Raw genomic sequence first — 27991 nt, forward strand, 5'->3', positions numbered from 1 at the left:
CTTCCATATTACCTCTAGGTGACGAGAAGCACCTTACCTGACTCACTCTGCTCAACTGCGAGAGTACTATCATCGGCGAGGCGATCGCGATACTCGGCGTCCATGAAGAATATGGTAGTAGATTCTACATCGGGCATATCTTTGGCGATCTCAGGATCAGTGTAATACGCGACTCAGTGAGCGGTTGTGCGATTGGCAGGGAGACTAGACTATTCAGGATATTTGTAGTGAACCAATACACAGTCAAAGATATTAAGACTGCGTTACGATTTGAAAAGTACCAGTTGGCACTGTGAAATTTAAAAATACGTTAATTTGAGAAGCACTAAGTTAGATACTCTTTCCCGTCATTCGCATGTTATAAAATACTCTTCAACTTCTTGTCCGATTCTCTTAACTACTAGCCAGTCCATAGTTAATTGTTTACACTTCTTGATCCAATTACATCACTAGTTCTGCCACGGTCATATTTTGTCATGTAAGATAATTCATTAATATTCATTAAAGAAATGCTGCTATACATATCCATAAATCATCATTAAGCCCTCGGTTCCTATTTACAGACCCCGGTGAGTCTCCTGGTGAGTGCTGCTGTGTCGCCGGCTGTGGTCGCTGTGAGGATCGTCATGAGCGATCTCAGTGGGAACATGCTTCTGTAGGACAGAAGGGGGGACCTGAGTGGCATCGGTGGGATCACGGCCGGCGAAGTTGTTGTTGCTATTGGAGGAAATTGGTGTCAAAAAAGGGTCGATGTACGAGGTACCGGGACAGGCCGCTGGAAAGACTTACGACTGCTGGAAAGTCTTCTCCTTGCCCACGGTCTTGCTTCCGTCAAGGTCGGAGTCGACGCGAGGGTCAGCCTTGTTCAAAGCATCGGACTTGTGAGGTCCCGCAGTGTTAGGAGCAGGGCCGGGTCCGGTGCCGTAACCGGAGCCAGCACCGCCGAGACCAGCCCCAGCCCCAGTGCCGGTAGAACCGTATGTACCGGTAGAGCCAGTTCCGCCCAAGCCGGAGGTGTGGGTGCCAGTGGGGCCGTGTGCGCCAGCACCATGGCTGGAGAAGCCTGAAGTGCCAGTAGTAGTCTGGTCATAGGTGTTGCCGCCCAGACCACCAGTGCGGCGAGAGCTGTCAAGGTCGGAGTCAACGCGGGGGTCGGCGGCGTTGGCAACTCGAGAAGAGTGAGGTCCAACAGAACCCTCAGGGAGGTTCTCAGATCGTCCCATGCCGCCAGTGTGGCCAAGGCCGCCAGTGGTATGGCCAGGCATGTTCTCGGAGTAGGTAGAGCCTTCGGTCAAACCACCAGTTGTGCCAGTAGTTCCACTCAGGCCGTGGGACCCGGTGGCACCGGTGCGGCGGGAGCTGTCAAGGTCGGAGTCAACACGGGGGTCAGCGGCATTAGCAACTCGAGAAGAGTGAGGTCCAACAGAACCCTCGGGGAGTCCTGAGGAGTGAGTGCCGGTGGCTCCAGTAGAGCCAAGGCCTCCGGTTGTGGTGTGGTGGCCGGTTGTGGTGCCGGGGTTGGCGCGGTGATCGCGGTCAGAGTCAATTCGAGGATCAGCAGCGTTGGCAGCTCGAGAAGAGTGAGTTCCGTGAGTTCCAGTAGGCTGCTCGTGGGACTTGTCCTTGTCGGAGTGGATAGCGTCCTTGACCTTGTTGATGAGACCAGACATGATGAATGTAGTTTTTAGGTTGTTGTTTTGAAGGGATTGGGTATCTTGAAGATGTTGTGTGTGTGTGGGAGTTGAGTTGAAGTGAAGATGCTTTGGGTATCTTTGAATGCTGTTTGTTGTTTGATGATGAGAAGAAAGAACAGTTCCGAGGGAGAGATATCATGAATCTTATATAGTTGCAGATTGACATCCTGGGAGCCTCAATCTCGATGCCATCCTCAGCAAACCTGGCAGGCCCAAACTCATTCGATCCTCAGATCTCGGCCTGTCTCCTCGTTCCTCTCTCTGCTCTCCTCCTCACTCGTTTCACCCCTCCACCGACCTCACTTTGCGTCATAGCATTTACTTACCCCGATCTTTGGAGAAGTCTAGCCCTGAGCTTGGCGACGATTGGTGAAGGCTTGTTGCAGGGACAATCTAGCGTCATGCCACGCGAGATATGACGTTGACGACTCGTAGGGCAGAAGCACATGAGAAAGAAAGCAGCAAACGTAGCAAGCATCGAACATGGGATTTCTTGCTCTTCCAATGCGCCAAGCTCATGTTGTGGAGCAGGAGACGACGGGATGTGAAAGGGAATGACGAAGAGGCTCCGTGGCTTGAAAGTGAGATCTACAAGAAGATGATGCAAAGCTAGGGCCTGTGGCGTGTATCAGGGCTGTGGTGCGTGGCGTCAGCTACCCCAGAAGGTGACAGAAAACGGCGAATTCTGGCGACACTTTTAGCGTGGTTCGCAGTGGAAGCGAGCCCTAATGTTTTTTGTCCAGACAGGCCACCCCCAGCTTCTCAAACCAAGCTACCCCGCGCTCACAGGCTCAAAGTTGGCAGCAGGTCCCACTAGCCACCAAGGCCAGGCCTGGCAACCTAGGTACCTAGGTACCTACCTACCTAAGCAAAATGACGCCAAGAGAAAGGCCGTTTTTCCGGTCCAACGAGACAAAGAAATCGACTTATGACAGCATTAATGCCTCTCCAGGCCTTGAATCTGCTGGGCCAAGAGCTCTTGTTCTGGCCACGGCCGCTCTAGAACCTCTGCAACACGGCTAAAACCAGGATCACGAGGTCCCACAGTGACGGGAATATCCAGCGGAATGCATGCCATGGTGGCTTGTGTTCCCGTTCGCTCAATTTTCGCAGGCGGTGCAGGCTTGTACATAGGTAGGTAGTTAACCTCGTACTCTGCCCCTGTGCCTAGGACGGGACTAGGAGTTATTTCTGGTCGTAGATCTCGATGATCATGGAAACAAGACGGACAGTAACAGTTGACGCGGTTAGGCACATCTCCTGCATGATAATCAGGTCGGCCAGAGGAAGATCAAACGGGTTAGAAGAGTGCTTGTGACCAAATCTCACCCATCTCATGAATGGACTGCACGGTACAGGTGACTGTATACTGTGCTACGCGTACCTAGACATCAGGGACTTCAAATCAGATTCCCTTGTCCATTCTGAGTTGCAGATCATGACACTGTTCCCCATTGTTTCATATTTGAAATGTTCTTTGCGTTCGCACAAATGACGTCGAAATACATCAAGAGCATCCAACTATTACAAGTTTCAAATCTCATCCACTACCTACTGTAGTAAGTACATACCTCATAGATGGGACAAAAATATTAGCAAAGTATACATTAATTAATTTCAGTACCTAATAAGTAAATAAGCACAGTAAGGACTTGATGTGATCGTCAATCGTATCAAAGGGTATCCAGATCCGCCCCTCAGCTTCACGTTGCTTGCTTTGCCTTGTCCAACGCCAAGTTCCAACTCAAACGACAACAAAAAGAAAAACAAGGAAATCATCCACCCATCTCACGTATTAGTTCCCACCCGACACGGCATTTCGGAATGTTCCACGCAATCCAGTCATGTCGCCAAGACCAACAAATCGCCAAACTGAGATCTTCCTCTTCCTCACTAAGTACATAGCAGTAGGTAGCCAGCGACTACCCTACCCTCCCAAAGGTTCTTCAGCAGAGCTGGAGTGCTTCACGCCTAACTGCATCTGCTCTTAGACACGGCTGCGGAACCAGGGCCCCCGGCGGCGGTTGTGGTGAGCCGCCTCAGCACGGGCAACGGTACGCTCACGTCGGCGCACCCAGAAGAAGCCTACGAGAGCCGAAACAAGCCAGAGAAGTGCCGAGAGGAAGCTAAAGGCGATCACGGCCTTGGTCTTCCCACACTGATCTCCGTGAACTGGATGCACATTGTCCCAGTCGAATACACGGCCGCAAGAGTTTCCAATGAGCTTTTTGAGTGCCGTTAGTGCATGCACAACTACCGAGAGTAGAGTAGAGTAGAGTAGAGTATCAAACAAGGTTGTGACTTACATCGACAAGCAGACCAAAGACGATCCACCAGTTGATGGACATGAAGATGTCCAGAGGCCAGTGAACAAACGTGCTCGAAAATGGAATGAGGAGCAGCAGAGAGAACAATATTCCCAACGCGGCAACGACTTCGGCATAGATGAATCGGCCGAGCTGCCAGGAGCTCGCGCCGCGGGCATTGTGCAGGTATTCGCCATTAACACCTGCAACGATGGCTGCAAATACCAGCTCTGCAGCACGCAGGATCAAGCTGACGACACGATCGAGAGCCATGGCTACTTTGTAGTAGAGGTTTGATGTAGTGGGGTTGTGGTACTCTGTTAAAAGTTGAGGTTTATACTGTTCTATCTGTCTTCTCCTTACAAGCAACAGCCTTGGGACGAGGCTCGTTATTTATCTAGATACTACAAGTAGATATCCAGCAATACAACTCACGGGTCTCCCTACCACATGACGATGACGCCCTCCCTCAACAAAAAGAAAATCCAATGAAGCCTGTTTGAGACCGTTTCCTTGGCCCTGAAGCTCTTTGACACGTCTACCGTGGCTCATAACAGGTCACCAGCACAACGAGTTGCCAGATGAGGTCATGCGGACCAGGCTTCAGCTAAGGTGTGGTGAGCGTGAACATCTACCATTCGACACTCCTCACCTTGTATCGCAGCCAGACAAGGACCCCTTCTCTGTTCTGAAACAAAAATGATGTCGCAGGCCAAGGCCTTTTCTTCTTCTTTTGGCTCCCGACTGGACAATTACTGAGCTTCTGAGTCTTGGAAGAAATCATAGCTTCAGGTGCCGAGATGCCGCCAATCGTGCCACGCATCATGCCAAGGAGGCTACCCTTGAGCCGCTTGCATCGTCCAAGGCTCTTATTTCGTGACGACCTCATGAATAAACCAGAATTTTGTGATTTAGTAGAGCCTTGACGTTGCCTAACCTCATGCAACCTCTAGGCTGACGAAACGATCATAGCTTTCAAAAGTTTGTTGCTGATCGGTAGCGCTTTAACTTATCATAGCTGAACAAGCTGTATACGATGTGACGCTGTTTAGAAAGAACCATAAGCCTGTTTTCTGTACTTTGGCATTTCGAATGCTTCATCGTTCGTGACGAGATGACGACAGATATGAGGGCTGTAGTTTGATAGCATGGTTGGGCATTGCTTCCTACACTGAAATGTGCTAACAACCAACCTGACTGTGCAATGAAGCGACACTGAGAGAGGATTCGTGGGCTGTGCTTGTTTTCTCTCACACTTTAAGGAGGTAAATGGATATCTCATGAAACGAAACTCTAGAGTAGGTTTCACTCTGTTTGACCTGGGCGACCAAACCATTCGAGATTTTGACCAACGGTCATATGTTTGCTTGCTTGCACCACTCAAAGCGCTTCTACCAAGAACAATCACGAAGGATCTAGACTTGGGGTTATACAAATGACTGAGCTTGCAAACCGTTTCTATCTGAGAACAATGTCACCACTGATCGTTTGCCATCACTTTTCACCTATTCGCAGGTTATTTACAACTCAACGTAACTGAAAGGGATCATAGGTAGTAAGGTCGCCAGCTTAATAATCACATGGGCGAGTCCTACCCTAGGCACCGAACGTCGCAGACGTATTATGATTTGACTCACCAAACCGACACTTTCACCGAGCATCACAACATCTCACTCCCCTCACCATGCTCTCGCCATAATGTCCTCTCCCATCCCACAAGCGTTATGGAACGCCCGGATTCCGCTGCACATAACTCATCCCGCCTCACCGACAACGCCCTTCATCACTAGTATTCCGCGCTTCAGCTACCTGGCTCTTCTCATCCCGAGACTGTCGATTTTCTTTAACTCGCCCTGCTCCAGCTTCCACTTTGAAGATGTGCAGTTGAGGAACCTGGCTGTGGGATTGCTGGTAGACCTGTATCAACCCCGCCTGCCGTGGAGGTTGACCGTGAACGATGGAGTAGGCTGGGATATTGCGGATACCTTTCTCAACTGCGTGAAAGAGGTGAGTTTCATATGCCACATGCGAGCCTCCAGCCAGATACATGTGTATGTTCGCATCGGAGTTCTGGAACTGCTTATCTCACGACAACGCAGAGCTGACTCGCTTAGGCTGACTTCATCCGCAATGGCAATGCAAACCAAATCATGAAAATGTCAAAAGACAACACCACCCAACTCTGGAACGCTGTCATTGACAATGACCAAGCATCCTTCAACCGTATCAATAGCCATCTACTCAACGCACCAACAGCACTCAAACATGTCCCTATTCGCGTCTACATCCCCACCACCGCCTCTGACTCATCGTCACAAGCGTCTTCCGAGCAGGCCACCTTCAAAGTCATCCAGTCTCTTGTACCAGCGACAAATTCAGACCGCCGCCCTAAGATCCTAGGCCAGGCTCTCAAAGAGATGTTGCCAGGGCTGTTCCCGAGTAGCCGAGATCCTATTCTCGCCAAGGTGGTGATGCACGGAGCTGGGGTGCCATTTGACGCACCCCTAGAGGAACTGATGCGGGAAGCCTCATACCCCGACGGATGGATATGCCTGGTTGTTATTGTGCTGTGATGGATACTGGGCTCATTTAGCGAATAGGGCATATGGGAGGCGTTAGGGACTGTCCTTATCATTGGCTCTGCAGCGTATATCACTGGCTTCCAGAACCGTACTGCGACATGATAGACTGCGTCTTCGATCCAATCAATATTTGGGAATTTACTAACACATACAGGCTCAAGCTCAGGCTCGGACATGATAACTACACTACGTAAAGGTGATCTTCTTGCCCATGAGACTTCTATATGCATCGTCGACAGCCTTTCTCTTCTTCTGTTTAGCCTCCTCTGCCTCATGCATCTCTTCTTCCGCAGCGACATCCTCCGGCCCAGGTATTTGGGGTGACCAAGCTCGAATTTTCCCGTCCATATGGGAGCTATATACGGCCCCAACCGAGTTGCCGCCACCCATAGTAGGACCAGCTGGGCGTCCCGTCCCCCCTGATGCGCGCCAAACTATACTCGTGATCCTGTTTCTTCCCATCTCGCCCCCTCGTGGCCCTATAGGATTCGTCACACCAGGGCTCCGGAGCCGTGTCACAACATGGCCATCATGAAGATCGAGGATAAGAATTTCCTGATCATTTGGCCAGAAGAGAAGATTATTCCCACTTGTGAGATGCGCCGGAGAAACCAAAATACTTGCTGTCTTAGCGTGTTGGTTCTGAATAAGGGAGCCAAAACTGGCGAGAGTATTGGCCCCCGTGACAGCGTCCCAAACACGAATGCGACGGTCTAGACCAGCTGAAATGATGTATTTCCCATCGTCAGTCCACTGCAAGCCATTCACTGCATCATCGTGCGCCTGTGCCGAGGTACGGAAGTGTGGGATCTGGCTGGAATCCATCCCTGCGGCACTGAGATGCTTCATTTTGTGAACGATGCCCAGTGAGTCTTCCTGGTCGAGCAGCGCCACAACACCACCAGAACGACGAATATCCCATATTCTGACTTTCCCATCTGCGTGGCCACTGACAAGAATATGCTCGTGGCGCGGACTCCATGCAGTTGACAAAACAGGGCCGCCATGCGCGACAAGAGCTTGTACAGCGGACCCTGATTTCAAATCCACCAGCCGAACTGCTGGGTTCTGCGTGGCACACGCCACAATAAGATGATCTGCTACAGGGCTGGTGGAGTGGGAGTATATAGTTGCGTTCAGGTCGAAGGTGGCCGACAGAGTGCAACGCTGAGTCGCCCATAGCTTCAGCTTCTTGTCGTAAGAACTTGAAAGAAAAGCATCCGGATCGAAAGGATAAAAGGCAACATGAGTGACACCGTGACTATGCCCGGGAGAAGACTCCTCTCTCGTAGACCTGGCGATGCTGCTCACGGGGCGGAAAGTGTGCACCTTGTTGGGATTTCCAGCGTCTTCCAAATTCCAGACCTTGATGCCTCCTTCGGCTCCCCCAGAGAGGAGGATACGTCCATCGAACTTCTCAAGGGCGAGTGTATTAACGCCTGCGCCATGTGCTCTTATATTGTGCACACGCTCTCCTACATCTGTAGGGCTATGCTTGGACGTTTTCTCGCCATTGAAGCGGTGCTGAGGAGCCGGCGCAAAGGAACGTAGGAGTTCTGAAGTGATGGACCGAGTGAAGTCTTCATGGCGGAGATCGCCCGTTTCACGAGTGAGAAGGTTGGACTGCATTCATCTGTGCCAAGACAATGACAGTTTAAAGACAATATTACAAGTTGAAGTATAAACCAAAACAATGTAAAGCAGTGAATAATGGCAGTTATGTCACAATCTTGCAGCCTATGGAATGTGGTTTCAGCCTGGAGCTGGTGGTGATGTCAGCTGCAAGGCGTGCTTGTTGAACTTACTTCCAAGGGACCACTCACTAGGTACCTTAGTAGGCACCTACCCTATGTCTACAACTACCCCACAATTGACGACCTAGGTACTGAGTACCTAGAAACCTTACCCAAACTTTCCATCTTCATCAAGGTAGCCTCAACTTACCATTGACAACAAACGCCAGACTCACTATCCATTCCGCTCAGGTCTTCTATTTCGCCTCACTCAACATCCTCGATATTGCGCAACAAACAATGCTTCTGCGTGCATATCTCGAGCGTCTGAGAATCTCGATATCTTTTTCACCCTGAAACAGTAGAGAGCAACAGATCAAACATAAACCTCCAACCTAGCTTTTCATTGCACATTATGGACATCTCAAAGAACAACTCACGTATAGCGCCATTACATCAAAGTAGCGTCTCGTTTAACCGAGATCCTGTGGCTACCGAGCAGGATTCTAGTAAGGGATCGAAACGCAGACATGCAACTGTCTATGATGCTGTAGCAGGTATTTTGCTCTCCTGTGATCGTCCGATTCGAATCTCACATAAATCAGGCAAAGTCTCACATGACCAAGGTCCCGTAACGGAACCGGAAGAGCTGCATCATACACCTCGTCACCCCAAGGCAATCAGATACTCCACAAAAGATATCCCTTTGGCTCCTGACGAAATTCTATTCAGGCGGAAAGATGCACCCGTGCGTTACTTGGAGCACGACATCTACTACGCTCATGAACACGACCTGCCCTGTGGGGGGCAGGGTGTCCTGCCAGATAGTGACCTCCTCAAAGCCATTCACGCTTATACCAGTGCTTTTTACAGCGTCAGAAACCGCGAGCGCCAACCTCCGGATAGCCGAAACATTACTGAACGGAGCATGGATGAGACAGCTCTCTTGGCGTTTGGTATCCTCTTAGAGGAAGCTGGCAAAGAGGTCCTTGGTCGACGAGGCGACCTAGTCTTCACTGAAGGTGCAGATGACGGTCCTGTTGATGCATCCGAGCCAGTCCAAGATGAGACCCGGCTCGTTGGGCATCACGACATCTCCTTGCGGGGACGTCCTAAGCGGAGAAAGATTGCCGAAAGTGATGTTGAATGACACGGGGTAATTCTCCAGCATTTAACGACTGTACAGCTTGACGATGCGGCGTGGACCATCATTTGCATGCTGTCTGTCCAAGCTCTCGCAAGGGGGGAGTTTACTTGGACGACAAACTCCGCCAGGGAACCCATTTTCAGATAGTATCACCTGTTGCGCCAGACAACTGGCATATATGGATAATGGATGGCTTTACAAGTCTGAGCTTGAAGCTCGGATCATACCAAAAACTCTGACCCACGAACCGGAAAGCTGTGCACTCTGCAGTCACGGAACCTCAGTGGTGGAATAAACATACCAACAGCTGGCATATGCTTCGCGTCAATTGTCAGCCAAAGACACGAAACATGGGGGCTGGCCTATCAACTTCCCTTCTTAACTACCTATAGCTGCGTAACTATTGCGGCATGGGCAGGTAGCATCGGTTTGGTTACACAAAATATAACGTCAACAGCTCGCATTGGGAAGGCGATGAGCATTCACGAACAGGATCATCATACGGCCGAGTCGCATCTTCGCGCCGAGGAACCGCCTTGTGCAAAGGGACCTTGTTTGAAGAGGCAAAATGGCCCCGAAGTACGAGACGACGGATGGGTGACATTAAGGAAATCTTTAATCACAACTGTCACGCAACTATGTCACCCAGGCAGCCCAGGCCAGGACAGGTGCGAAACTCCGAAGAGAAATAGATATCAGGAGCATTTTCGCTATTTCGACATTTGCCTTGCAGGTTCGAGCTTCCCAGTAACAATAGTCTAGCTCTGTCAGTTACGAGATACAAGAATCATAATCGTACTCCAGCCTGACTGGGCTTGCTGGGATGAACCGGATTCTTGGGTAGCGCAATTGTAGCTTTCAGTTTCTTTGGTTGCTGTCTATTCGTGAAGCTGCCTTTTTCATACCAGATCTACCAGATGCTGAATCCATCGGCTCATCCCCCAGACCTACAGTTCAGCCTGAAGCCCGGGGGGACAGCTTGGCAGTCATCACACTGGTAGAATGGCCCCCCAGCAACGAATTTTCAGTTTCAGAACATGGAAGTCGGTCAATCTTATCAAGACATCTTGTTGGATAACTGATGCCCTTTGTTTGTATGTATTTGCTGTTTGCCCTAGATGCCTATATGCAGGAAGCCTATCTAGGCAGCTATAGGCAATCTAGCTTAGGTAAATACTTTAGGACTATTGTAAATAGTCCTCTCTTTCTGTAGCTAGCTTAGAAGAATCAAGCCTTTTCCTTCTATCAAGTCATCTCGTCAATCGGTTCACATTACTGGAACAAAGTATCCCTGCCGTGAAATTCGACACATGTACCAGCAGGTCATCGTCACCGATTGTTTCCTAACCTCCGGTCACAACCGCCAATCGAAATCTGAAGCAAAAGGACCGACTGCCAACGACATATTCGTGCCGTTGTTGTTGTACTCAGCGGCCGCAGTTGTTGTACATAGTACAGCCAAATTAACTCTTGAACTTATAGACCGAAGAAGCGGGACATCTTGACCCTGAACGTGAAACAAACAGAGGCAATTTACTTCCGGCTCGGCCAAGAACGGTCTATGGAACGAAGCAAGCCTCAGCTTTCAGAGTGCCTGGCATGGACCTTTTGTCGGCGATTTCAACACTTGACGATGATGATGTAGCATTGACCTCAAAGAAGCGGTATCATAGGGCTGTCGAGGTCGAGTCTAGTTGCCCAGGTTATCTCCGAGAAGGTTTCGCGAGGCTATGCTGTCTCTCAATCTCGATATGATGATATACATTGTGGTGAACAAAAGACCGGCTCATTATCCGCTCGTGGCCGGGCAAAGCTTCTAGGCCAAGGTCCTCAGAGAGCTATTACACTTTCCAACCCCTCCAGCTCATGATCGACATGAAGTTTTCTTCTCCTGTGTATTAGATGCTAAGGACTCTGGAACTGGAACTGGAACTGGTGCGTGCACTGCGTGTATCAGCTAGCAAGCCTCAATCTCTTCGGCAAGATAAACACCAATCATCTAGAGTCCATCAGCAGAACGTTGCTTTCAATATGGCTTTGGATCACACGAATGGCTTGCGACAGAGTGCCTAGGAGTGCTATCGCTATCATATCATCAGGGTCTCTTCAATCTCGGTTCGTGGCACTAGGTTCAGCGACATAACCAGAAACGGTGAAAACAGCCGCGTTGTGGGCTGCTGGCGCGCCACGCGACCTCACCCGAGATCCTTGACCATGTATGTATGTATGTATGTGTATGTGTATTTGTAAACCATACCATGCCATATGAACATTGCTCAATTGTGCTGTAGCTATTCGCTCAGCATGCTCTGGACGCTGAAATGGGTGGTACAGGTATCATCGCCAGGACTTCGTATAGCTGCGACGAGTTAAATGGCAGGAAACAAAAGGCGGCCGAAGCAAGGTCGCATACGATCAATCTGGGCCTGCAACCTTGGCCTGGCTACGTCGTCGCGTGGTCCGTGTGGACCGATATGGCATCTCATCTTACTCTTACTCTTGCTATCTGTCTCGTTGTTGAACACGAACACGCAGAGAGGCACATGGTGAAGCAAATCGTTACAAAATCTGCTCATGAAGTACAGACATCAGGGTTCAGCAGCGAGCACCAACCCTCATGTGTTGATTTGTTTTGGTTGATATGGTTGACAAAACGATCTTGACCTTGGGTCACCGCTCGGACCCTCTTAGATGGCCTGATATCAATCTCTCATCCCGCGCTATTGCGCCTCTACTGGCATCAGTTTGCACGTGTTGGGCATTATCTCAGGGTCATGTGGTTGCTGATCATAACAACGCGATATGCTGTACAGAGTACAGTAACTATTGCAGACTCATACATCAACAGGCAGGCCTTCATCATGGGCATTATCAGAACCCCGCTCTACAACTTTGTGACTGGTGCCAACGATAGACTTTCCCCGCATCGGTGTGTGAATTGTCTCTCGTGACTTGCAGTAACACGGTGCGGATGATGATGATACATATGCTTGCCAGTCAAGAGATACCAAATACCGTAGCTAGAGAGATGGCGATTGAGATCCGCGTCCCAGTACTGACTGATCTGTCCCCCCTCCATAAGCGTGGCGTCGGGTACCTGGGCTGATAGCACCCGTCTATTATAGTGTCATGGTTCGTCTTATTTGACTCTGAGACATGGTTTTGTCTTTATCCAAGTATTGATACTATGTAGAATCCAGGTGAGGAGTCCCTAGCAAGGAAATCGACCAGCGGCACAGGAAACTCCGTTGACGCTTTCGGGTTGTGAGCTCCATCTCTACCATGATTTGAAGCTCCTGTTAGTTACATATTGTCACACGAACATGACCTCGTTGGGTTGTATGTGTAGAAAGCAACACAGCACTAGTATTATAATGATATACTTGCAATTGGTAGCCTGTATATTGCTTAGGGTAGTAAACTTGTGATCACGTTCCATATGTCAGATATTGGGATCTAGGCAAAGGCATTTCAGCCATTGATGTTTCAGCGCCTGACGTAAGCCAACTCAATACTACATACGTATGCACTTGAGAGCTGGGTTTGCTATTGCCATACCCAAATGGATGTATCTGAAGGAATCACTGATCATAACGGAAGTTGGATCAATGTTGACAACAGTTCTATGTACAAGGAGACAAGCTAGGTTGTGCGGAGTCGGGCTTGATGCCCGGCTGATAAATGGCGGCGTCAAAACGCCAGGACTGACTGTATTCGGGGTAGCTGAACAGAGTCGATAGGTCATAAAAGTGCGTCTTCTAGAACAACGAAGAAAAGACGGTGCAATGCGGCTAACAGCTACTATCACTGGAATAGGTATGGGTTTGCGAACCTATGTCGTAGCTCTGAAATGTAGGGTAACAACGTAGACTTGGGAAAAAGAATTATTATGGGGGCCATCAGCATCAAGAACAGACAGACACACAGCTCGTGTTGTAAACAAGCACCCCAATGTTACCCCCAATCACTTGTACGATTCAGGTCTGTTTACCCGCCAAGAGGAACAACTGGTGACTGGTGAACACTGTCGGATACCACCACGGCGCAGAGCCATCTTGGGCCTGGCGGCCGAGCAAGGAAGACGATGACATGCTGAAGCGACGGCTTCTACTGTCACCGACGACGTGGACACGGCACCTGCAATGTCTCAGCCTTCAACGGGTTGAATGGGTCTCGATTCGATTCAAGAATTGGCCGCCCCCTGCTTTGCTGAGTTTCAAGCAAGGGCAGCATAGCTCCAAGAAGGTTTCAGGGCAACCAAGAATAACGCATAGAAATAAGCGAGGTGTCATTAAGTTTGTGGGAGGATCAACTGTAATCTGTATCTCCATGTTACTCTGTCGTAGAAATGAACGAGCTTCACGAAACGGCTAGACTGACTACTAAGCTTATTCCAACCGGCGTAAAGGAGTAAGAGAGAGAGAGATTGATTGAGAAATGCTAAACAAGCATACGAATAACCAAGTGTGGCTCGTCGTTAGAAGAAAGATTTGGCCCTTGGTAAGGTGGAATACGGATACTTTTAGATCCAATGCGACTGGAGGTCACCATCTTGCACTTGTTTTGTTCTAGCGCTGCTCCATCAACGCGAGCATCTACGATACATTACGATACGCTACGATACGATGCCTTCAGTCCAGTCCACTACGTTGTATGTGCTTGAGTAGCGTACGGACGGAAAGTGAATAAGCCGATTCCGCGTCCGCACCGGCCCGCAGGCGGCTCCGAGCCTCCTATTAAACTTTCCAAGTTGTGGATTGTGTTTGAATTGTGTGTGTTTGACCTCCGGGTCACTTGAGGACGCCGACGAGCCGCGACTGACTCGTTGCCGTGGCCTTTTTGCTTTTTCTCCCAGTCGTTTACGACCCCCTGTTGCTGTGCAGTCGGTGACGGCTCTGAGAGGTCAGCTTGACCCAGTTCCATGTTGTCGGTGCCCGTCGTGGTTTGTCGGTGTGTGGTGGCTTGTCTCATTCTAGACTACGCCCACGTCGACTTTGTACAGTACGTACACACGCCTTGCAGTAAGGTATGTACATACCTAGAGTGTGAGTGTCTGTAATAGGGACGTCACCGGTTTGGACCTACCAACTAACAGTAACAATCATATCCGCTCAGCAGTGTACGGAGTAGGGACTCTCTCATACGGTTTACCCATGTCTGGAGCGATCCCCCTGCATCGCTTCACTGCCTTCGCATACACATGACGTCGCATTCAGCGACGCCAACGTTGCCAGACGAACCCTAGGATCCCCAAGGGAGTTATTGATCCATTAGCGTCGTCCCGGCGATCTGGAAAGCTCTGAAGAGAGGTCGTCTCCCACCGTTTTCAGCCAGGGTATGACACCTGAGTTCGCCAACGACTGGGTTGATGGCAAATTGCCAGCAACCTTGGTAACCAGTAATAATTGTGACCTGTAAGGTATCCTAGGTACTGCACTTCGCTGCTCTGTGGGCTATCCATCACTCTGATTATTGTCACGTCTCTGACGTCGCCCGAGCGTTGAGCAATGGATATTGAGATCGATGCTACAAAGGTAGCACAGCACAAAAAATATCAAATCCTTAGATCAATGGTTTGACCGTGGCATGAACTTGATCTGCATATTACTTGAGAAGCAGGGCTGGGCCAATTGGTGATTACAAGCGGATGTCAAGCCAAAGACAGGCAGAAAAGCCGGTGTGACATCTCAATAGTAGAGGGATCGTAGCACAAAATACGGAGTACCTAGTGGCATTCAAGAAAAACCATTCCATCGAACCAAACTCTCTCTGTATAAGCACACACCCTTCTACATGTTGGCCACAATTGGGTTTCAAAGCATGGAGACGGAAGTGCTCCCTGGATATGTACTGTATGTCTTTTTCGGTTCGAGATCGAATTTGTGTCTTGTTCGACAAGAGGCAAATGTTGGGCATGAATGCCCACCTAGCGCAGATACTATGTACTGTATGTACAACCAGCCGTAGCCAACAGGCTCACTGACGAAAGTACCATCCATGAATACCCTACTAGCAGGCGACGTTACAGTAAGGAAGGGCTTTATATCCAGGGGATCAATCCCAGCCAGGCGCGGTGCCATGCAAGGTACAGGTAGAGATACATAGTACATACATACCTGCCTGCTTGGCCGTGGGATGATTCTCTCCAGATGTACAGTACTCCGTACATACATACATGCGATCCCCTCGGCCGATTTGACAACCAGGTCGAGGCTATTACGGAGCAAGCGGTCTTGAATCGTTCGGCGAGTCAGATCCAGCGCGCCTTTCAGTCGGCGGTAACATGTATCTGTTCATCGACAATATCCTCCCTTGATTAACCCGTGTACAGTCAGGGATGTCCCAAAAGAAACACCCAAAAAACTTAGCGGGAGATGTATGTAGGTAGCCTCATGCACCTCATATGCAGGAAACTATGGGACACTGCTCTTCCTACAGACCAATTGCCTTTTCCAGTAGTATCGGACAAGCGGCGAAGTGTCTATTAGCTAACTATATGCATCCGTCCCCCAGTTGCATGCTAATGGGGTCTTGGTGGAGGGAGATAAGACAACCCGATGTTCCAGAAGCTTTTTTTTGTGGCTAGGGGGAACGGATGGTCCTTGATGAATGCCTGGTACCTAGGTAAGTGATATTGACTGTTTGTCCAACCACATGGATACCCTACAAGTATTTGGGGACGATTGAACTTGAAAGAATATTAGGGCAAGATAGTGCATGATCACGTATAAGATGCAAGGAGGTATGTACCTATGTTTCTACGGAGAAAGTCAGTTTTGTGTGCATCGTGCTCCATGCGTTCCTATAATAATAAATCTACCTGTGACGATAGATGGATCCACTGGCCGAGGAAAAGATTCACCGTATCCATCCCCATCCATCCATACATACATACATCAATAGGTGAAGGGCACAAGCAAGAAGCGGTGACGGCCGTCGCTTCATCGTGACCAAGTATTCATGCATCGAGAGGAGCATCAATCTTGTTAGTTGCGCATTAGCTAGCGACTTAGGTCATCCCAAGCCCATCATTATCTCACTTTGTCGGTCAGCGCGAGAGCATAGAAGCTGAGGATTGTGCTTCGACTTCCATTCGTGGCTTGGCTTTCGAAGCGAAGCAAGAACAGGAATAATTAAGTGGCAGACCGGTAATTGAAAATTTTGATCGGATCAACATAAACGCTTGCTCGATCGCTATGTGACAGGTCAAAGCGTGGGCTTGGATGAATGAGCTTCTGGATCGTCGCTAGAGTGGCTTTCGCATCTGTCTGATTGCATCGAGGCTCAAGGTACCTAGGCGGATATTCAGTGTCATCGCCTGGCACTGAGTGCATTCTGATTCCATACAAATAAACGTTAGCTCTGAGCGAATCTCATCAATAAGAGACGTTAGAGCCGCTGGAAGGCCCGGGCTGGCTGGGTTGAGCGGATTCTGTATCTAATAAATCATGTCCAATATTGGAAGGGCTCGTAGAAGAAGCAGTAGAATAAAAGACCCTGGTCGATTCAAATTGTCGCGCCTGGGGTCTGTCCTTTGGAGTTCCATCAAATCTCGCCAAATATACAGCGTCATATGAGACACGCTGTGGACATTCGGGTTACATAGTAGTACCTATACTACATTATTTCAACTCAAGTTTCTGCTTATCGGCACTTGAGGAAAATCATCAGGGTTGTATGAATATACTCTACATGGCAGCGCTTAACGTCCTGCTGAAGATCGTCATCATGACACAGCTTGTGGCAGTGAAGGCCCATGTGTTGCTTCAAAGCACGAACTCAAAACGTACAGTAGGTAGTCTAACGTGGATGGACTGTTGGTCAACCGTCGACAGTCTGGAGTCAAGTTTTGACATACATACATAGTATGTAGTATAGAGCCTCTGAGTAGAAACAAGGCCTGCACAACTGGGCAGTCTGCTCGGATGTTATGACTCTTGGTTCATTGAGTCAGATCTGCTATAACAGCTCGGACCCGAGGGCTACCTAAGAAGTTGGTAAAAGTATTACGGTATTCTACATTCTAGACTGGTGACAGACAGATATGATCGACAAGGACTCTCCATGGGTAGCGACTAGCACAAGCTGTAACGTGCGGCTGTTGATGCAGTAGGTTAGTAATGATTGGCTAGAATCTGTACTCCAGAAGTGATTCGTCCGTTTTTGCTTCTTGTTAATCAATCAAGTTCACAAGGAGACTGACTGGATTCAAACTTATACTGGTACAGAGACTCTCTCACAATTATTCCTTTTTTTATATATGAAAATCGACGATCTCGTTTGCTACAATCTCCCGGCAGGTGACTACCTACTGAATGATAGGTGGCTTGTGCTTGCTAAGTCGATATGACCCGGTCTCAATGTTTGTCAACAACTTAATGTCCGACAGAGGAAGGAAATGACGTTTCTGGCAGGTTTGGACAGGATGCCAACGTGAGTCTGTGAGTGAGAGGCGGCTGGGATAGCATTGGACAATAAGTGGCCACTGCTCAAAGCGAGGATAACCGCATCTACTGTACATACACACTTCGCATTATTATCTGCCCTTGTTGACCAAAGGTTCTTTGCGACTTTCACTTCTGTCTGGAGTGCCCTGCCAACCTCCCTCATTTGCAAGTTGGGGCGGAAACTGTCCGTCTACGAGATCAGAAGAAAAAAAGCAACCCCAATCATTGGTCGTCATATCAAGGCTTGCTTCCGCTACAAGAGTCACCTGCGACCTTTCACGTGGCCGAGAAACTGCTCCGCAGGAGACACTACAGGGGGGGATCACTGTTCACCTAGTGGCTGAACTGGGCTGCTCGCTCTGCTGGTGAGTTTCGTTGCATTGCGGTGGCGCTGGCGCTGCTGCTGCGATCAATGATTGTGCATACAAGGTCCCGTCATGGTGATCATTGTCCGTGCTGTACATACGTACATACATACATGTTCCTTCGCTTCTTCATCGACACAACAATCCCGAGCTTTGGGCATTGAGGGAATTCTGCATCTTGAAGGTAGTAGGTAGGTACTGAAGCAATTTACCAGAGCGCAATTATGTACATCAACAGAGATCTGAGACTTGTCGGGCTTGAATGTACCGAGAATACGGATAGACTACCTGGCAAGGTACGCAGGAAATTTCAAAGATCTTCAAGGGTCTTGGTGGTACTGTACCTACTGCAATGTACTTGAGGGACTTTGACCCCTCAAAGTACTATACCTTGCAGTACGTGCTCTCTATACGCCCGCCCACAGTCCATCATCATGCGTTCGTTCGTTCACTTACACTCGCTCGCTTTTCAAGGACCTAAAGTACATACATCCATACTTACTTAGACGGCGTGTCCGGGCATTGCTGGTTAGCATTGGCGTTGGGTATCAAGATTTCCGTTATCTTTCACCTCTTCTAACGGCCCGTGATGTGTAAGCAAGGACCGGCAAAACCTTTTTCTCCATGATCTGCAGCTGGTCGGGAATGACCAGGAGCTCCAACAGTAAGTAGTACCTTGAGCTTACTTTATCCGTCTAATTCTCGCTCGATGTTTCACTGAACTCTAGTACCGAGAATGGAATTCCAGTAACCGAGATTCAACCAGGAATGGATGGGACTCTTAACCTAAACTCTTGACGTACTGGGACTCTGAGAGTAGTATGTACTTTTGAGTGTATTGCTGGCGAGTCGTTGCATCTTGAGTCGAGTGCACTGTCACTGTGACTGAATCGAGCTGGAGTTACGTACGTACGTATAACACTCAATGCCTCTGGAGCCTACCTACAGTCAAGTCAGCTGTATGATTTTCCCAAGCTAATAAAGTATCCACTGGAGTTTCAGAAAAAAATCTCTTTGTGAGAATCAGGCTAGTCGGACACTGAGTAGAGCAAATCCGTCGTGCGCTACTAGACGCCTCCGAGGTGTTGGGCTCCACGCTGCGGCCACGAGGCCTCCACTGTTCAACTCTCAACTCAGCGCACCACCACAATCTCGTTCACCTCCACCCAGCCATCATCTCCCGTCTGAAGCTTGTACCCTTTGGGCGGTCCGTCGCATGGCCAGATACTTTGCCCAAGGCCTGAATTTTTTCACTTCTCACTTGTCCGCTACTCGTGAGCATCCATTACAGCACGGTACGGTACGGCGCGGGTACCGTATCAGCAAAGTTGCGGTGTTGAGCTGTTCGCCTACCGCGCTTCTTTGTTTTTACTGGCACATGCTGTACTATTGTTCTTGCCATTACGTGCTTCTGCAAGCTTGATCTGCTCTCACATCATCCATATTTTGCGACTGCAACACCTCCGCCCGCTCTGTTGACCATATTCGGTAGTCTCCAACCGGCGGACTTGTATGTATGTACTTCAATATTCGCTCAGCCATAGAAAAAGGGTCCTTTTAGTAGAGGAGAGAGGGAGGGCCTGCCTGTCTAGCAGCGAGAACAACATGTTAAGAGACCAAACCAGACCAAACCCCAAGCCCGAACCAAGCCAGCGGGTAGCGACCGACGTCAGTCTCTTCTCTGTAGCACCCAGCAACGCAGAACGAACTCGCGGTTCCAGGTACCGGTACGGTGACTTCCATCTTGCTGGAAAATCTGGTCTGTTCTCCAGGTAGTCTCTTAGGTGCAGGGGTGGAGAGAAAAACGGGCAGCAGGGGTCCGCCAAAGAAAAAGAAGAGTCTTCGCCGACATCATCCCCCCCAGTCACAGCCAAGCATCAAGGTTCCTTAACCCCCTGGCCTTGTTTAGCCTCCTCCGACTGTCAACTCGGCAGGGTCGGTTCGTCAATTGGCTCCAAAACTGCCTTTACCAGGCCCGCCCACCCCCCGGCAGACCGTCTTTTGTGCCTTGAGGTTTGAGGCTGTCGGTCCCAGAATTGCGCTCGACTTGGAGTCGACATCATACCTGCCCAAGAATCGATCCGTTCGCTCGCCAAATTTGCGCCTTTCTTCCCTCAATCTCCAGCTCTCAGTCTCGACAGTCTCGAGCGCGTCCCTTTTTTTTCGCCATCCCAACCATCCGATCCCATCCTTCGAAAGTCCTTTCGCTACCGCCGTTGTGTCTGTGCCCCCCACCGTTGTCCATCTCCCAGGTACCGAGCGAGCGAGCGAGCCAGAGCTTGTCGAATCTCCATCTTGTCTCTGCCCAACTGCTGATCCTACCGCACCGCGTCACTGGGGCTCAGGCTGGCTGGAAGAGTCTACTCGGCATCCCATCTCCTTCTCTACGGATACCTGCCTGTCTACCTACCTACCTACCTGAATCTCTCTCCAAAACTTCACCTTTCACCTCCGGTACATACAGTGCAGTACTTCGTACACGTACATGTAATTGTACCCAGTCGTTTCAGACACACCCACCCCCATGCCTCTCAACCTCTACCTCTATTGCTGAAGGGCCCAATTATCATCCGCCCCTCCAGCTTCCAGAGCAGCTGGAAGCTTCACCTCACTCCCCGGGTCGTCTTTTGTTTCGCTTCTGCCATTATCCTATCCCATTCTACTATTGTATTGTACCTATCCATGGCCACCGCCTCTACGTGGTCCCTGCTTTTCTCTTCGCCTTGTTCCTGATTATGTGTGCAAGTACTACCATACATATATAGTACTCAAGCATGGATCCAGCACCTCCAGATAGTAAACGTCCACGCCTCTCTTCGTGGCCAGTCGGCACACCTCAACAAGGAGTATCACTACCACATCCTCACGCTCATCAACTTCCACCGCCGCCTCCGCCTCCCCCCGGCGCTCTACATCATCCTCCTCATCCTCCACCGAGCCCGTATCAACATTACCCTCCCCGACCCATCGAGCATTCCTCAGCTCCGCCGACGCCTTCTCACGCTGCGCCTGCGCAACCGCTTCACGACACCGATCGTCGCCATCATGAGCCAGAGCCCTATCCTCCCGTTCAAGACTACCACCGACAGCAACAGCAGCATCAACATCAACATCAACATCCACCGCAACAGCACCCTCAGCAGCAGCACCCACATCCACCACCGTCGCCGGCGCATCCAGCGCATCACCCATACCCGCCTTACGGTCCAAGAGATCCTCCCATAAAACGAGACCCAGCCGAGGATCAACGCCGACCCAACTCGACGGGCCATGCGCCCGAAGGGATGTCGTCAACACCACATCTTCCGCCGACCTCGCTGCCACCACCACCGCCTCCTGGCGCGTACCCAGATAACCCACCGCGACACATGAATTACGAAGGCGCGCCTTCTATGCCCCCGACACCGGGTGGCTACCGTGCGCCCAGCTTCCCGCCGCCTACTCCCGTGCCCCATCAGACGCCCTACGAGCAACATGGAGGTTATCCTTCAACCCCTCACGAACCATTTTATAGTGTTTATTCATCGTCCGTCCCAGCTAAGAAGAAGAACACGAGAGCTTCTCAGGTACGAGCCTATTGTGATTTGGAAGCGCGCAAGTTCTAATTGGATATAGGCGTGCGATAGCTGCCGGCAGTTGAAGGCCAAGTGCGACGAGACGAAGCCATGTAAAACCTGCAAGGAAAAAGGCGTGGAATGCAAATACCGTGATCCGGTGCCCAAGGCGTAGGTTCTTGAGAGATTCACATCGGCTTGATAGCAGAATACTAAGAATTATTGCAGGACGGATAAAGCTCAAGCCGACATTCTAGAGGGTCTCGGCTCTGTTCAGACGTCACTTAATTCGATCATGTCACACCTGGGGCGATTTGATCAGAGATTGATCAAGATGGAATCCCTGTTGCCCAAACATCTTGCGACATCAGCGCTCAAGACAGAATCCTCCTTGGAGGACGAGTACAAACGTGCGCCAGCATCTCCTTACGTTGCCAATGGCGCTTCTGTGGACCCGTACTATAATGACGCCCATCGCGATCACCCATCCTCAGAGCCTATGCCACTGCGTATGATGGCCGAGGATGAGATGGAGGTAGAGCCAGGCCCACCCGTTCCCCCTGGCGAGCCCGCGATTCCCATCAACCATACGACTTTGGCAGGTCTGCTCTTGGAATGGCCTTCCATCCGGGAGCTTACAAAACATCACGTTGAGCGCGAAGGTGTACGTTACATTAGCGAATATCCCATCAGCCAAGAACAGAACAGGGGTGTTCTGATAGTGTACGGTCGAGGTGAAGACTCCCATCCTTCGCGACATGTTAGAGAACCAACCGATCATGGCAACTTGGATATGGCCGACGATTCATCCGATATGGCATCTCCTTCGCCCGCGGCTGATTGGGGCCAGCTTGGTGGACTTAGCCCTCCAGACCAAGTGGAATATAAGGGAGGTGTTTTGGTTGATGGTAACCCTGATTTCTCTGAGCCGAAAGTATGGGCGTACGTCGAAAGTTTCAAGGAAAACATTCTCAACATGCACCCTATCATTCAACCAAAGCTGTTGGATTACTGGGTTAGGCACTTTCTGGATAACCTTCCTGCATCACAGCCACGTTCAGCAAAGCCACAAACATCGAAGCCCACCTTCGCGGTTGGAGGAGGCTCTTCGACACCAGAAGCTGCAGGCTCAAAGAGGAAACGATCGCCAGGACCAGATGGCTCCGAGCCACCCACGCCGGCGCCACAACGTATCGGTCGACCAGATCGGTCAATCCATACCGCTCTAGTTCTCACGGTTCTGGCTTTGGGTAAAGTTTGCCTTCATCGCGATAACGTGCCAGATGTCGTCCATCCTACAGAGCCTCTTCCTCCACACGGAAGCCCTGCCCTCCGCAATGGAGCCATTCCGCCATCGCCCAATCAGGGCTCCCCGCCGGGGTACTCATCTCATTCCCATTCATCAGGTTTGCCATCACCTAAAGAGCAAGACCGGAACATTCATAGTCGTCGATCCTCTATTCATGGCACAGGTGCTTTCCGCTCTGGCTACAGTCTGAAGAAGAACTACGAGGTGATTCCTGGCCTGGAGTACTTTGCCTACGCTACGGATATCCTTGGCAACCATACCGGCGCGTATAACAATATGAAAAATGTGTACGCCAACATCTTTGCCGGGCTGTATCATGGCCAGCTGGGCAGGCCGATGGAGAGCTTTGCTTTCATCCACAGAGCCAGCCACAAGCTCCAAGTCATCATGAGACCGTAAGTGCTATGAGTTTCAGTAGAACACAGATCGGGAGTGGCTAACAACATTGCAGGAGCCTGGACAAAATGCGACGAATCAAGCGCAACAGCGAGTTCATCCAGGAAACCAAGTATAACCAACTTGCTCTCACGTTCTGGACTTGTCTGCAGCTCGAGAGTGATCTCATTGCAGAGATGCAACTTCCCCCATCAGGGCTGCTCTCATACGAAGACGACATGCCGCACCCTAACATGAGTCTATTGGAAGGCTTTAACCAGCGCATCTTGGACAGCTACCCAGGTCAGCTATACTTGCGTACCCACCTCAACAGCATCCACCGAATGTTTTACGCCCCCGAAGATCCGGCCAAACCTGGCAAAGACAAGTTCCGCAATGTCGGCGTCGTGTCTGATGCTGTGTCGGGTATGCATTGGGTTGCCCCTAGCTTTGCATTCAGAGAGGATGATCCCCCTGCAGACGATATTCTGGCAGCAAGACTGCGGGCAAAGTACTGGGGAGCTCAGGTGATCACTTATCGCCCATTCATTCGACAGATTCTACAGTTCTCGCACTCAATCAAGAACCATGCATCGAGCCCCAACTTTCCCAGCGTCAGCTCCGAATTTCGACAAGACATCACAGCGCCCGTCATTCATCCCAAGGCTAGAACGCATGGCGATATCGATCCTCAAGTCGTTGAGTTGGCTAAGAAGGGTATCAAGGCGCTTATTGAAAGCACCCGTGCTTTCCACGGTCTGGGAGATAGGAGGCCGATCATCACCAATGTTTTCGGCACAGCTCACGCGTAAGTCTTTCGTCTTCAACTGATGGGCCTCAAGCTGACCACACTCTAGCCAATGGGGTAACCTGCTGATTCTATCAGCTGCATTCCGTGACCCAATCCTTCACACCTATGTAGATGAGGAACTGCTCCGAACACTGTTCCACAAGACGATCCAGTTTTTGCGACAGTCGGCAACGGCAACGAGCGCACTTCGAACTGACATGCACATCCTTGAAGGCCTACAGAGAGATCTTTTCAGCTACGATCCGAGGACCAACTCGAGCTTCTCGAGCGGCACAAGCGCACCTGGCTACCACACTCCAAGACCTGTTCCCATGGCTGCGCCGCCTCAGATGCCCCATCAGATGGGCGATCAAGGACACCCACGATCTATGCCTCATCACTTACAGATGAACTCATCACACGGGCAGTGATGCAGTCGACGATATTTGCCGCCGTGACTTGGAGACCTATATTGATGACTTTCATTATCATTTATAATCATCATGATGACATGGCGTTTGGGGACTGATTCATACGCGCCATGAGAGACCACGAAGGAGTGCCATTGTCTTGGCAGGTAGTTATTAGACGCTCAGTCAAACGCAATGGGCTCGATGGATAGAGCGACTATACCCCCAGGCGCATGGATTGCGCCTTTTTCGATGGCGACTGAGGAGAAACATGGGTGCATTGCCATCCTTATCAAGCACGGGTGTTTTGGATTGGTTCTAGCTTACCCAACACCCTCTCTCGGCTCGCTCTTGTGCACTGTATCACTAGCAGTGGGCAACAAAAGAACACCTCCTTGGGGTGCGAACCCCGATCTCGAACACAAATCCTGTTGTATATACGTCGACGGATGTTATTGGTTTGGCCGGTCATTTATTGATTTCTGCTTATAGAGAGGCTTACCTGTCGTTTGTGTTTTTGAACATTACAAGATTTGCATTGCATGGCTGTTTCATATGGCAAATGATTTTATTATTATCGTTGTTGTTGTTGTTTTTCAACACAAAAATCATGGATCTCAATTTTCCTTGTTTGACATGGAGGGATTTGGAGGAGATACCACTCACGGTTGTTGAGCATACCTACTGTAGTACATATTGGATCAAAGGGGAAGGAGGAAGAAAACACGTGCATGCTCACAATCGTTTTGTTTTTTTCTGGATGTTTAGAAGCATTGCCTCCCAAAGGGAGTTGAATTATATACAAAATCCATATACAATACTATGAAGCTCTTAATCCTTACCGCATGTTCCTCTTCGACAAGAAGCGTTGAGCGACTTTGAAGACCAATGACGCCATCGAGGCCCTCGTACTTTTTTAATCCTTGTTCTTGTCCTGCATCCCACTCATTACGTGCAGCATCTCGATACAACAAACAAATGACCTGCCCCTGATTGCATACATACAAGAGATGCGTGGGGGAGGCACTGTTTCTGTACAGTAGGTACCCAAGCCTCTAGGAGTAAGAAAACATAAGGACTAACTTTAGGGTGATAAAATAAACTCTATAAAAGGTATCCTAAATTTACCCTAAATTTATATTAAGTTCCCTAAGTCTTTTTATCAGTTACCTAGGTTTAAGGTCCCAAGTTTTATTTCCTCCCCTACCTAGCCAAGGTAGCCCGTACAGACAGACAGACAGACCTCCAGGTACCTTACGTAGCAGGGGTCTACGTTAGCTTAGTTTAGTTGAACACGCCCCGCCAAAAGAAAAGTCTTCCAGAAGCTCAGGGCATTTCTGTTTCGGTGATTCCGTGCATGTTTCTAGAACGTCTAAAATGTGAGGGGGGAAAAGGGGGAGGGGCAGATTCACCGAAAAGAGACGGAAAATGATCCATTGACAGTTTTGACTCAGTTGAACCCAGTGAATCAAAGACATTTCTCTCAGCACCACCTGAGTTTTTGTGTCTCAAACGAGTCATTGAGGCGACTCAGGTTTCCATTTAGCTTGTGGATAGTGCAGGGTTTGTGGCTTTTGCCATAGAAAGAAAAAGCAATTATTCTTACATGTCATACAGATTTACTGTAGGGGGGTCAAAACACGAGGAGACATAGGGAAAATCTGAATATGTATGTACACAGATCGGTGAGCCCACTCCATAGGCCATGTCTAAGCGGTCAACCACAATTCACACCGAGGGTCCAAGAAAGATGCTCGTCTCAGCTCCGAGACTAAATGGAATTGAGCAACTCTCGCTTGATTCGTACTGGTACAAGTGTCGGTAGAATGACTGGGATTGCTACTCTATGTGTGCTTGATAGAGCGCCACCTGTGAGTAGCTCTCTTCTATTACGAGATCAAAATGTAGGTGTCGTTGACGCTCCAGTCTCGTAGAACTTGGCCCCAAATTCCGCCTCCAGTAACTTGAATGCCTTCAAGACCAGTATCAACCAAACCTTGTGGTTCAAGCACAACCCCTGAGCCTCAAGTATGTACCCCGTACGTTGGCTGTATATGACCCGAGGCCATTTGACTCCGACAGTCCCTTGGCTGTCGTTATTCCAGCTACCAGCGACCTTGCTCTTACTCTTGACTGCAGCTTTGACGACGTTTCTCGAGTTTGCCTATGGGCCTCTGTGTTTCCTTACCGCCCGAAGACACCTCTGGAACATCTCATTATACAAGTCGAGATCGTCTTTTGCACCGATGACATTAGAGAACTGGCCACAATGGTCATGGGATGGAACCAGACGCCACCTGGCTTAATGCTATTATTGCATACTGGTACTTTCCAACCGCCATACTTGAGCCATAAAATCGAACATGGAACTTGATATCCTTATCATGGCGCAAGATAGTGGTGTATGTAAAGAATAGAAGACTTGTCAATAAAGACACCTTCTTGAACCAGGCACAAATCCTTGATTAATATGGGTTGTTGGTAAAGCTATTCAGAGCCTCAAGTGGCGATCGTGTGCCCGGTGGTCCAGTGCTCTTTAGATATCTTGGTCAGCGGCAAGTCTCGCTCTGGTACATCCGAAAGGTGATGCTTGATATAAAGTTGCACATAGTCTTTGAATATCGAAAACGTCTCCTGGCTTTGAGGAACGAGAGCTGCTCAGTCGGAAGCTGGAACCTTTCACATGAAGAGACCTCGCCGTCTCAGTTACTCGGCTAAGGATTACAGATGATGTTTGGCTGACACGTCATCGTCTGGTCCTCCTAGGTATAACCGGCTTTGCGTTAACAAAGATTCAACTCCGTTGACTGCAAACTCGGACTCATTGTTCGCAATCAGAAGTACGAGGAGACGTAGAATGAGAGTGGTTGATGTTGGGAATTGTCCTTTCAAGTTGGCCGGGCCTGAATATATGATGATCTCGTGAACACAGCCTTAGGAGACGACTGAAGACGAAATTCCCGGGAGAATTAAACCCTTCGTGTCATTGCTCGAACTGCGCACAGGGCTATTGAATCAGCCGAACAAATCGTGGTCTCAGCGAAACGAAGATGCCCGAAAGGTGCTTCTGGATCGAAGATCTCCCAAGCATTGGTCTTTGGTTTCACTCAAAGCGGTCGTAATGGAAGACAAGTGCTGGAAATCGGTGTGCTGCTCACAAGATAGAGGGAACAGTTGAACAATGTGTCGGCCTAAAGCCTTCACGATGCGAGGCAATTTCGAGCCTCCAGTTCACATCATCCGACCGAGAAATATTCCTATATGGCATTAGAAGCTTCG

General features: G+C 49.7%; 6 protein-coding genes across 6 annotated transcripts; 3 read left to right on the top strand and 3 right to left on the bottom strand.

Annotated features, from left to right (window-relative positions):
- Positions 1 to 14: 14 nt before the first annotated feature.
- On the bottom strand, positions 15 to 1670 carry FTJAE_9657 (period circadian; the record flags this gene model as incomplete). Its single annotated transcript, XM_037356599.1, has 3 exons — positions 15 to 139; positions 566 to 717; positions 790 to 1670. The coding sequence occupies 3 exons, from the start codon at positions 1668 to 1670 to the stop codon at positions 15 to 17; spliced, it is 1158 nt and encodes a 385-aa protein (XP_037203296.1).
- Positions 1671 to 3681: 2011 nt separating this feature from the next.
- FTJAE_9658 (uncharacterized protein) lies at positions 3682 to 4273 on the bottom strand (the record flags this gene model as incomplete). The annotated part of the gene is made up of 2 exons (XM_037356600.1): positions 3682 to 3947; positions 3997 to 4273. 2 exons carry the CDS (start codon positions 4271 to 4273, stop codon positions 3682 to 3684), a joined length of 543 nt encoding a protein of 180 aa, XP_037203297.1.
- A 1425-nt stretch (positions 4274 to 5698) lies between these two features.
- On the top strand, positions 5699 to 6573 carry FTJAE_9659 (autophagy 5; the record flags this gene model as incomplete). The annotated part of the gene is made up of 2 exons (XM_037356601.1): positions 5699 to 6007; positions 6115 to 6573. 2 exons carry the CDS (start codon positions 5699 to 5701, stop codon positions 6571 to 6573), a joined length of 768 nt encoding a protein of 255 aa, XP_037203298.1.
- A 195-nt stretch (positions 6574 to 6768) lies between these two features.
- FTJAE_9660 (DNA excision repair ERCC-8) lies at positions 6769 to 8211 on the bottom strand (the record flags this gene model as incomplete). The annotated part of the gene is made up of 1 exon (XM_037356603.1): positions 6769 to 8211. The coding sequence occupies one exon, from the start codon at positions 8209 to 8211 to the stop codon at positions 6769 to 6771; it is 1443 nt and encodes a 480-aa protein (XP_037203299.1).
- Positions 8212 to 8730: 519 nt separating this feature from the next.
- Positions 8731 to 9465, top strand: FTJAE_9661 (uncharacterized protein; the record flags this gene model as incomplete). Its single annotated transcript, XM_037356604.1, has 2 exons — positions 8731 to 8872; positions 8921 to 9465. The coding sequence occupies 2 exons, from the start codon at positions 8731 to 8733 to the stop codon at positions 9463 to 9465; spliced, it is 687 nt and encodes a 228-aa protein (XP_037203300.1).
- An 11583-nt stretch (positions 9466 to 21048) lies between these two features.
- Positions 21049 to 24733, top strand: FTJAE_9662 (uncharacterized protein; the record flags this gene model as incomplete). Its single annotated transcript, XM_037356605.1, has 5 exons — positions 21049 to 21840; positions 21890 to 21999; positions 22057 to 23532; positions 23589 to 24320; positions 24370 to 24733. The coding sequence occupies 5 exons, from the start codon at positions 21049 to 21051 to the stop codon at positions 24731 to 24733; spliced, it is 3474 nt and encodes a 1157-aa protein (XP_037203301.1).
- Between the last annotated feature and the right edge of the window lie 3258 nt (positions 24734 to 27991).

Source organism: Fusarium tjaetaba, assembly GCF_013396195.1.
Source record: "Fusarium tjaetaba strain NRRL 66243 chromosome Unknown NRRL66243_c0000219, whole genome shotgun sequence".
Lineage (NCBI taxonomy): Eukaryota > Fungi > Ascomycota > Sordariomycetes > Hypocreales > Nectriaceae > Fusarium > Fusarium tjaetaba.